Here is an 11,641-nt window from a genome sequence, read left to right on the forward strand (position 1 = left end):
ATAATACAGCAAAAGGTGTTTTGCCCAATGAGGAATGAAATGAGGTATTGTACCAATATTCAGCAAGTGCTAACTAATGAAACCATTTGGTAGGGCATGTACTGACAAAACAGCGAAGGTAGGTTTCTAGACATTGATTAACACGTTCAGTTTGGCCATCTGTTTGTGGGTGGTAGGCACTGCTCATGCGAAGGTCAATGTGGAGAAGCTTAAACAGCTCTTGCCATAGTTGACTAGTAAAGATTCTATCTCTGTCAGAAACTATAGCATTGAGTAGGCCATGAAGTTTGAAGATATTGTTCATAAACAGTTGAGCAACTTGAAATGCTGTGAAAGGATGGGACAAGGCTAAAAAGTGGGAGTATTTGAAAAATTTATCAACAACCACTAGAATGCAATTGTAGCCTGCAGATTTAGGTAGTCCCTCAATGAAATTTATGGTTACTACTTGCCATGCTCCCTCTGGAATAGGCAGGGGTGCCAGAAGGCCACGGTAGGCAACTCTTTCTGTTTTGGCTGCTGACAAATAGAACATTGGGCTACATAGTTTTTGACAGAAAGTTGAAGTTTGGGCCAGGCAAAAATTGTTTTGACTCGGTGGTAAGTTGCTTCAACTCCAGAATGACCACCTATGGCACTAGTATGTAAGGAATGTAGTATTTTAGTTTGCAGAGAAGAGTTAGAGCCAATCCATACCCTGCCTTTGTATCTGATGAGACCATCCTGCAGAGTATAATGTCCAACTGTGGGTTGTACAGACAATTCGGTGAGAAGCTGTAAGGCATGAGGATCCTGTTGATAGCCATCTTGAATATCTTGTAACCATACAGGTTTAACCACTGACATGGAATGAATGTCATAAGTGTCAGAATGATTGGTTCTGGATAGGGCATCAGCCACCTTGTTCTCTGTGCCTTTCTTGTAGATAATCTTGTAGGAGAGACCCATGAGTTTGGTCAGAGCCTTGTGTTGCCAGGGTGTAGAAAGCCTTTGATCCTCTAGGTGTGTTAAGCTCTTTTGGTCAGTGAGAATGACAAATGGAGATGACTGAAGGTAATGGCGCCAATGATCCACAGCCATAATGATAGCTAGATATTCTTTTTCATAAGTAGATAACCCTTGTGCTTTGGGTCCTAGTGCCTTACTGACAAAGGCTATGGGATGACCTTGCTGCTGAAGTACTGCTCCAATACCTTGAGCTGAAGCATCTGTCTCAATAGTAAATGGTAAAGAGAAGTTCGGCATAGCTAGAACTGGAGCAGTGATAAGAGCCTGTTTAAGGGCCTGAAAAGATGCTTCTGCAGTAGGTGTCCACATGAATATAGTACCTTTCTTAAGAAGTTCAGTCAAGGGTTTACTAATAAGGCCACACTGAGCAACAAATTTCCTGTAGTAACCCACCATACCAAGGAAACTTCTCAGATCTTTAACATTTTGAGGTTGTGGCCATTTCCTTATAGTGTCAATTTTGTTAGGATCAGTAGCCACACCTTGGGAGCGGACAACATGTCCAAGGTAAGTGAGTTGTTGTTTGGCAAAGGAACATTTAGTGAGCTTAACATGAAACTGATGCTTCTGTAAGATTTCCAGAACCAATGACAAATGTTGGAGATGTTCCTCCCATGTTTTGCTGTATATGAGTATGTCATCTATGAAGACCACAACACATTTCCTTAAGAGAGAAGCTAAAATGATGTTCATAACAGCCTGAAAAGTAGCTGGTCCTCCTGTGACTCCATAAGGCATCACACAGTATTCAAAATGCCCACGATGTGTCTGGAATGCAGTTTTGTATTCTTCTTCTTTGGTCATCCTGATTTGATGAAATCCAGAACATAAGTCCAAGGAAGAGAACCATTGAGCTCCATGTAACTCATCAAGGAGATCTTCGATAAGTGGTAGAGGGTACTTGTTTTTGGTAGTGATAGCATTTAACCTTCGATAATCAACACACAATCTCCAGTCACCTGTTTTCTTCTTGACTAGTAAGGCAGGAGAAGAGAAAGGACTGGAACTGACTTGTATCCACCCTTTTTGGAGCATATCAGCAATTTGGTTTTCGATCTCTGTTTTCTGGGCAGGATTGTATCTGTAGGGTCTCAAACAGAAAGGAGAAGTCCCTTCCAGGAGAGGAATCTGGTGGTCCCCAGAACGTTCAGGTGGTAAGGTTGTGGGAGGAGCAAAAACTATTTCAAACTGCTGCAGGACTTGTTGCAAGTTAGGAGGTATTTGTAAAGATGGTGAGCTGGACTCCTCTTTAGCCTGTAACTGTACCATGTACAGAATATAATCTGTCCTCTCCAGTGCTTGTAACTGATACTGTGAGATTGGTGTGCCCATTTGAGTGGAAGTAGAGATACCCAACAACTGAATTTGTTGGTGGTGGTGTTTGAATTTCAACCACTTCTCACCCCAGTGTATTTCCATTGGACTGTGTAATTCCAACCAGTCCATACCAAGAACCACATCATAACTGGACAATGGTATGATCTTAAAAGTTGTATAGAATGAGTGCCCTTGAATGGCCCACAACTGATTTGGCAACTGATGAGTGCAGTGAAGCAGTTCTCCATTGGCTACCTTGACTGTGACAGATTGATTCAACTTTTGTCCAGAATCTAAATTCTGAAGGAGGTGAGCACTGATGAAACTGTGAGTACTACCAGAATCCACTAGCATGTACACCTCTCTACCATTCAAATGGCCTCTCAAACGAATGGTTTTAGGTCCTTCAGTACCACTGAGTGCTTGTAAAGATATAGCCATCAAGTCTTCTTCAGAATCAGAACTAGACTGTGTAAGAAACTCCAAGTCCTCACCAGTAGTGATACATTTCCATAACTGCTCCATAGCATGCAGGGACACAGTAGCAGGACACTTGTGCTGAGGAGACCATTTTTCACCACACTTGAAACAGAGGCCCTTGGCTCTTCGGTAGTTCTTCAGAGCATTGACATTGTCATCAGTGGATTTAGATTGTGGTGTGGGAGTTGGCTTCTTCTCATCACTGTGTTTGAAGCTTGGTTTACCAGTGTCAGAAGTATGTTTCATCCCATCACCAGAGGATTTCCGAGAAGATGAATTGGATTCAAACCTCTTGACAGGAACCTCTTGGGTGGCGTCCTCCTGCAAAAGGGCCAAAGAACTAGCAGTATCGAGGTCTTGTGTCCTATGCATAACAACAACTGCTCTAATATCTTTCTTTAAACCATCAATAAAACGGTTGGTAATGATAGCAGGTGAGAAAGATGGATCATGCGCGAGTAAATGATGAACAATGTCACTGAATTCTTCTACATACTCTGTGACAGTGGTTGTTTGCTTGGAGTGGAAAAAGTGTCGAAGAAGGTGGTTGTGCTCATCCTTATCAAAACGATTGCAAATAGCTAGAACAAAAGTTTCCCATGTCATGGTGGTAGTTGGGTTTGACAGGGTTTGAAACCAAAGAGCAGCAGAACCTGTCATTCGCATAGAAGCTAAGCGAGCCCATAAACTAGGATCGGTTTGGTACACATCGAAGTAAGTTTCACAACGTTTGATCCAGAGTTTAGGATTTGTGCCATCAAACTTATGGAACTCGACTTCAGGAAAGGGTGTGGCGGTGGAATACATGGGATAGTGGTAATAATATGGATCAGGCTGCTCAGGATACTCAGTATGAAGTGAGGAAACTTTAGTATGGTGAGATTTCGCACCTGTACCCGAGGGTTGGGTTGGGGCAGTGGTATACACCACCCCGTAACCCTGCTTGCTGTGGTCTAACGACCCTGGTGCCGCCCTTGATGGGGAAAACTCCAGGTGAGCGGAGTTCAGCACCGGCTTGGACGGCGAGGCGAAGTGGTCCTCCCGGATTGCAGCCGTGATCGGCGCCGGAGTCGTAGTAGTGACGCGCGGGTACGCTTGCCGTGGCGACATCAGTGGTGACGAAGAGGGGTTGACGACGTCCAGCACCTGATCGATGCGCTCGCTGAGGTCCAGAACGGTGTGCTCGAGGTCGTGAACTCGTTGGTCCATCTCCGGCTTCCAGGTTGAGATCTCCATCTTGAGATCCCGCATCTCCATCATAGAGGTCTTCAGCTCGTTGATCCCCTTGGAGTTCTCTCCCAGGAGAGCGATGATTTTGCCCAGTTGTTCTTCCGGTGTCGTCATGGCTATCCGACGACGGGTGAAGTATGGATGAGATGCCAGAATCGCGATCTACTCCACAAATCGATTCGCGTGCTTGGGAATTGCAGAAAAATCCTCGGCGGTAGCAGCTCACTACCGATCGAGAATATCAATCCGACCGAAAGCGTTTGCAAATCGATCGATGGGATACAGAGATCGACGAATCGGGATGGAACTGAATCCGATACCAGATGTAACCCGAATGATGTAACTGGATACTGGATATACTTAATAACGAGTGGCTAAGTGCTTAGATTACAAACTCGGAACACCGGCGAGATGCCGATGCCCGCCGCCGCCACAGCCAACAAGGCTCGGTTCCGATCTCACGCCACAGTGCCGTGTCCTCCTCTCTCAACGGTTACAAGAAGGGGCAAGGAGCCGCCTCCGACATGGGCCACGCAGTGCCGTTCGTTCTGGGCCTAATTGATCCACAATGGGCCGGAGACGCGTGGATTTGCCTTCTTCGCTCGCGCCTTCCTCTTGCCTTCCATTTCCTCTGGTTGGAAGACGTATTGAGGGAATACGTCTTCAGTCGGTAGCAGTGACAAGCAGTCGCATGAGCTTCTTGGCGAGTGCGAGAATTCGGAACGGAGAAGCCGCGTGCCCGCATCAGACATGGATGGGTTGCCTAGAGAGCTGCGCCTCAAGATCTTCCACCTCCTGAATCACCAGTCCCTCGCCTCTGCTCCTCAAGGTTTGACGCCTCCTCAAAATTATCGTATCCCAATGTCGAATTGGAAGCACGAATGTTGCAGTTTTTTTTTTGAACAAAAGAGTGTTGCAATTTTTCCCGAAAGCAATTTCAGTTTATGTGTAATTCTGAACTTCCCGTGGTTGGAATCCTTAATGTCCAATAGTACGGGCCGGCCCCATATATTTGATTTCCGTTGACAATTCAGAGTTTGATTGTGTATCTTTGTAGACTTCAAACGTGTCTGTTGTCGAACATGTTATTCCTTGGGGATCTAGAGAAAGCCTGCGCGGACGCCAAACGTGTTAAGGCCTGACTAAAAATGTGCTACCCTTGTGCCCCTCTGATCACCAGCACGTTGTTCAACGCTTGTATGAATCTCTGTTAATTTGCGTAGCTCGTGCATAGTGTTGCTATACTACGCGTATAGTATACCATGTTTACATCCAACTGAAACTATAATTCAAGTGATTGCTGGATGGTTTCTGCGGCTGATGGTGCTGGTGTGTTGTGTGAGAAAATATTGCTGAAGTAGTTGCTGATTCTGGGTGATAAGCTTCAAGCTAATTGTTGTATCCGTATCCGTGTATGACAGTTCTGCTGCGAGATGCGAGATGAATGATGTCGGGTGGCCTGTGTTTGTTTAATTTGTCTGTTCGTGGTGCAGATCGGACCTTGTTTTGTTTCCTCGGTCTGTTCAAATCTTTTGGATCGAGCAAGTATATAATACAATTTCCAGATCTTTTGGATCGAGCAAGTATACAATACAATTTCCAGGAGGGGTTTCTGAGCATTTCCTAGCTCAGGCGGAGCACCAGTCAAAATTAGCAACTCTGACTGGGGATCTGCACACATAGTATACGCAAACTGCTAAAGTAAGCATCTTCTCCACGCGGTAATAATAACTACCATTACGATAATGCCTTTAAGAAATTCATGTCAATACTAGATCTGCACATCCACTTCGCTTGTACAACACAGCAATATACAACACTATATAAAAATGTATAGGCAATGGATTTACCATAAAAAGAAAGTACAGTCCCTGTATCATATATCTACAGAGTCGAGATCCCACCAAAAAGGAAAAGTACAGTCAATGTAGACATATCTGCAGAGTCGTGATCGCATGGTTCCAGCTGCACAGCTAGTCGTCAGAGCATGAGAAATGAGGCCTGCAGATTGGAGCTAAGAAATGGCATCCTGTGGAGTCGTCAGTGACTCGAATATATTGGACGGGTCATATATGTAGATCTGCATGCAATTCTGAATCTCTCATTGTAGGATAGCCAATATCCTTGTACCCTTCATCTGTATAGGTTTAGCTGATACGCTTCATCTGTACATGTAGTGGGATCTTTTTAAGCCAAAAGACATTCATATTGTACAGGTAGTAAGGTCGCAGACCACTGGCTCTTTCTCGAAACATGAGAAGACCAAGAACCTGTTGTCATGAACATGAAGAGCCTGCTGATCTTGGTTCTTGCCAGTAATCACTTTAGCTCCCTCGAAGTGGGAGGGAATTGTCCACAATGAGAAGCTTCTCAGGATCCAGAGGCCCATTTTCAGTGTCAACAACTCGACTACTCCATTTTAGACGGTCGGCGTCCTTCTTGACTTTGAGAACAACATCAGCTCTGTCCCGAACTATAACGGCACCCCCTGGCCGGAGAACGCGATCCATCTCAACCAGGATGTCGATAATCCCACACCTGATAATGGTTTCAGTGTCAAGATGGATAGCTGAGCCAGGATTTAAATTAACTGCAACTCTGGAAATGTACTACTTAAATGGTTCATTTGCTTCGTGAGAAGCAGTCTTTGCCTTTTCTTGTTTTCTTTCAGAAGCTTAAACATGGCAAGGTTAGTAGGTCACTTACTTGTGAATATGGGAGCTGAAGATTCCATTACCATGTATCAGATCATATGTTCGTGGATAAGTAGAGAAGGCTTCACACCTGAAAATATATTAGCAAGCAATATTGAGAGTTATTTCATATATCTGACTGTATATTTTGGAAGTGTCAGTTTATTTGAAGAGAAAAAAGTTTCATTAACATTACCAGTCAGTGTATGTTCCAATCAAACCTCGCTCATAGATGACACCAAGAGTATTCTCTGTTCTATTTGCAGGAACCACATTCATGACCCAAACAGGATGCTTGGACATAGCAGCAGCAAAACCACCAAAACCAGCACTCATGTCCATGACATTTCTGTAAGTTCCATTAGACAAATATTTTAGATATGTTAGATAGAAGTTAACCCTTTTCTCCCAAATCAAAGTGTCATATTTATATCTCTGAATGGACAACCCCTTCATTTCCCCACTGGTTATCCTTGGTGGCACTGCATGAAGTCTTTTAGGCCATTTTTCCATAGCACCACCAGCACAGCCATTAAAAGTTTCAGCTCTTGGAATACATGTCATACACATTGAAATATTTGCATACCTGCACCGTAACAAAAGTAATATTTAAGAAGACTGTAATGTTGAAGAATTCGATAAAATTAACTTTGATGCAAGAGTAAATATTAGATTAGCTCAACAAGTGTTTCCCCCCAGTTTGGAAGCGAGTTCCTTGGAATACACTGGTGCACCTTATTTTAGTATTGTGTTTGTAATTATCCATTCTGTGAACTCTTCTAAACTGTTCCTGGTACTGTATTTGACTAAATAAACTTTACAACTGCACATGACATTGACTCATTCAGAACAGAACATAGGTAGATGATGATATGGTTTTAAAGTAAGTTCATACTGCAAGGCTTTAGAATAAACTACGGATACGACTTACTAACTTTTGTCAGTGTCGGTTTTGCAGCCACAAAGTGAAATTAAATACGTTTATTTATCCAGCTAAACTATCGTGTGCATTGTCATATCACAAGGATAACATGAAGGCAAGATGAGGTTGCACTGTGGTTGATAAGACAACAACATTTCAAGATGAGTATTATCCTTTTACATTCTGTTTCGATTATACAACCTCTAAGTGGGAAAGGATAGCTGAAGCTAAAATTTGCAAATGTTTCATTGCATTTAACTGGATATGCAAAGTGAGGGGGAGACAATTAAAAACTTACCAGGCACTATCTGGGTCTTCTCCTGTACAGAGTGGTGGCAATCCTAAGAGCTTTGCATTTGCTTCTTGGTTACAGTGGAGATGACAAGAAGGCTTTCTCCAAACAGAAATTGTGCCCTCTTCAGAGACCCTCGTCCAATGAAGCTTATTCAACATATAATCCATAGCTAATTGATTGTTCTGCATGTCTCTGGTCCCTTGATTAGAAATGTTGTATGTAGATTTCCACTTGACAGGTGGTTTAGAGAAAACCCAATAGCCACCAGGTTGGAGAAGACGGTCAATTTCCAGAATATAGAGCCCATCTGGAATCAGCTATAGGTGAATGAGAACAAGAGCACTCGACCAAACAACTGTACTTTAGTATTGACATCGACATATGAGGAGGGTGTTCTGTTCAGTGTTCACTGACTCCAACATTTGCCAATAGGAAATTCACTTTGAATAAATAAATAATCAGTGACATAATAGTAAACTAGATACAGTGAATAGATGATACATCAGGAAGTATGTTCGTGTGGTCAGAATTCAGGAATAGCATGATGTCTTGCATGTCCTACCATGAGCAGTCCATGGAACAAGGCAGTCCGCGCAGTGCACCATGTCGAAGGATCTCGATGGATATGGTAGCCTGTGAGCAACAAGCGCTCCGATCATCGCAGGCAGTCCACGCTCCAAGGCGAGCTGCACTTGTGGACCAAGTCTATTATTCCTCGGCGCAATGGACATGGTGAGTACGCCATAGTTGAGCAGATAGTCCCCAAAGCTCGCAACCTGTCAGTGACGCATATGAGCACGTGAGCGGAGAGAGACGTGACAATCACATCGATCTCGACAAGAGATGGTAATCAAGTAGTGAAAATCCACCCTTCCAACGAGTAGGTTCTGAATCGAAAATATGAAAAGTTTTCATGCAAAAGTACACACCCCGCACCCGATGTCGAGCGCCGTGCGCACCACGCCGCCACGGAGCGGCACGACGCGCTCCAGCTGCTCGACATAATCCCGCACCCCCTCGGTGAACACCAGCCACTCCCCGCGACGGCGAACGGGGTCCTGCTCCAGCCCAGCCGCCACCTTAACCGGGGGCGGCGGCGGGAGGTCCACGTTCGCGTACCTCGCGCGGTCACGGCGCGCGGGCCACGGCGGGGGCGGGCGGTACCCGGGCGGCGGCGGGACGCGGCAGTGCGGCGGAGGCGGCGGAGGGTGCGGCGGTGGATCCTTCGGCGGGTGAGGTGGCGGAGGCGGCGGGCGCGGAGGGCAGTGGCGCTCGCCCGAAGGAGGCTCGTGGCAGGGGACATCGTGGGTGGCGTTGGGCGGGCATGGGGGAACGGGAGGCGGGGGGTGGGGGTGGGGGTGGTGGTGGTCGGGGCCGTCGGGCGCGGGCGCCGGGGCCAGAGCCGCGGTGGAGGCGCTGGCGGACGGGGGAAGCTGCGGCGACGAGGACGACGCCGCGTGGTGGGAGTTGGAGACAACAGCGCAGATGAGGAGCAGGGACGCTGTTGTCGCCGCGACGACCGCGGCCGCGAGGGAGAGCGCCCGCGGCAGTGCCTTGAGCACGGCCGGCGTCGACGGCACCGAGAGCGGCATGGCCGCCGCTGCCACCGAGTCCGCGTATCGCGCAGTACGCCGCGCACCGGGCGCAACGGTGGAGTGGTGGAGGATCGGATGCTCCGACGCTGCCTTCGAGTGATGAGTGCGGCGAGAGTGGTGGGCGCCGTGTTCGTATTTGAAGAGGCAGGGGGAAGTGCAGAGGAGACAGCCAGACAGGACAGGAGAGCGGTTGCTGCCGCGTGGGCCCGGCCGTCGGGGCTTCGTGGGGCCGGCCTGCGCTAGCAGTGGCTCGTGTTCGTTCGCTTTACGGTGTTTCGTCTGGTGCGCTCGTCGCCTCGTCTCGTGTGGATGTTTTTGTTCAGAGAAGAAGAGATGCTGCACATGCGAAATCGCGATGGCCTAACTGTTTTTGTTTTTTTTTTCATCCGTGCAATGTCGTACAGCATCTCGTATGGTACTTGAGAAGACCGTAGACTACGTATTACTAGAGTCCAAACTCCAAACTGAGAAGCGGCCGGCCTGTAGACGTACACAAGCAGGGTCAACGTCAGTGAATCAAGGCCCCAGACATAAGCTCGATCGGCAGGAATTTGCTTAATTTGTCAGCACTTAAAAGTACAATTATTATTACTACTCCTCCTATATAAAATGTACTATATATTTGCAATTGCACTTGCACGGTTTCGAATTACTCCGACAACGCTAGTGTTAATCTCGACGAGTCGTACGCGTAGGACGACAACCTATTTTGCAGCTAACGCGCAACGCACCACGAGTCCAAAAGGAGGCCGTGGTACGTACTCCTACAAGTACGTACAACTCATCCGTGACTTGCGAGCACCCGCGCCCAGGACTGCACGAACCCATGCATGTACCCACACACATCTTTTCACCACGCGATTCGTGGAGGATCTCGGCTCGGCTGCCCGTCGTACGTTACGTACAGTCGTACACTGCATCTGTCCGTGCTCTAGCTATTCTCCACAACGACAACGATTCTCGCGCGCGTCGTTCTCGACGAACGACGGCGACTCGTCATGATGGTAGCGTCGCTAGCTTGCAACTTTGCAAAGCAACAGACGACCGCGAGGACCCGTCGCGGCTGGCACACAGCAACGGTTCGTCGTCGTCGGGACACTTTCTACCTGTATCTTACAAGCTACGTACGAGAGCGGCCAGTCGGTCCGCCGAGCCCGTGCCGTGTGTGTGGCCGGCGTCTCTCGCGCCGGAGACTTTGCGCGCGCTGGGGCGGCGACGGCGACGGCGCGCTCTCGATTTGACAGCGCAATGCAATGTACCGCGCCGCGTCGCCTTCTCGCCGTACGGTCACAAGGAAACGACGCGGAGAGGAGGGTTTTCGTAGCCTAGCCTGCCGCCTCCACATCTGCTGAACTGTACTAGTCTAGTCTGTAGAGTGCGTTTTCTTTCTCCAGGCTCCGAATCTGCTTTTCTCGCCTCTCGCCTCTCGTTTGGCTCGACAAGGGAGAGGAAGAGCTGCCTGAGAGGATGGCGCCAAGGGACTCCGCGTCAGCTTTGACGGGACCAATCCGGGCGTAGAGATGTGCCGCCGCGCGTGCGCGTCGTCTGGTTCGCCGGAGCATCACCGTGTCCTCTCCGGACGGCGACAGCCACTACCCCTGCGTGCAAACGTTATCGCCAGAGCTCAGTCACTGTCTTATCAGAGCAACGGCAGCACAAAAGGGGGACTTTACCACCAAAAAAAAAGGTATTCACAACAAAACATGTGGGCTCCATCCCTCCATATATACTACTGCATGGTACAAAAGAATATAATTATAAAATTCGTGAGGGTCAAATTAGTTCAAGTTTAGCTAAATTCATAGTTCATATTGTTAGCATTTTTTTCTCTAAATAAACTTACTATTATGAAAATATATTCTATAACTAATTTAATACGTAGTACTTATTTTGTATCAAGAATATTAGTACCATTTTATATAACTTTAGTCAAAGTTTCAAATTGTTTGACTCCAAGATAAACGAGAATTGTGTTCTTCTGTAGATGAAAGGAGTGCTAGAATTTTATAAATATAGTTACTTTCTTTAGCAAAATTAATAATCTTTAAAAATTGTCAACATGATTTTATTGATGTTTTTGCGTTATTTTTTTACCCATGCT

General features: G+C 46.8%; 1 protein-coding gene across 2 annotated transcripts; it reads right to left on the minus strand.

The window, feature by feature from the left end:
- LOC8078682 (probable methyltransferase PMT19) lies at positions 5,758–9,638 on the minus strand. Of its 2 annotated transcripts, XM_021455204.1 has the most exons (7): positions 8,875–9,638; positions 8,508–8,721; positions 7,949–8,252; positions 7,177–7,314; positions 6,925–7,077; positions 6,742–6,819; positions 5,758–6,573 (listed from the first exon to the last, which is right to left on the minus strand). In XM_021455204.1, the coding sequence occupies exons 1-7, from the start codon at positions 9,535–9,537 to the stop codon at positions 6,360–6,362; spliced, it is 1,764 nt and encodes a 587-aa protein (XP_021310879.1). In that variant the 5' UTR covers positions 9,538–9,638; the 3' UTR covers positions 5,758–6,359. The 2 variants fall into 2 exon arrangements, with proteins under 2 accessions (XP_021310879.1, XP_021310878.1); XM_021455203.1 differs by having other exon boundaries at positions 6,925–7,314.

Source organism: Sorghum bicolor, chromosome 3, assembly GCF_000003195.3.
Source record: "Sorghum bicolor cultivar BTx623 chromosome 3, Sorghum_bicolor_NCBIv3, whole genome shotgun sequence".
NCBI lineage: Eukaryota > Viridiplantae > Streptophyta > Magnoliopsida > Poales > Poaceae > Sorghum > Sorghum bicolor.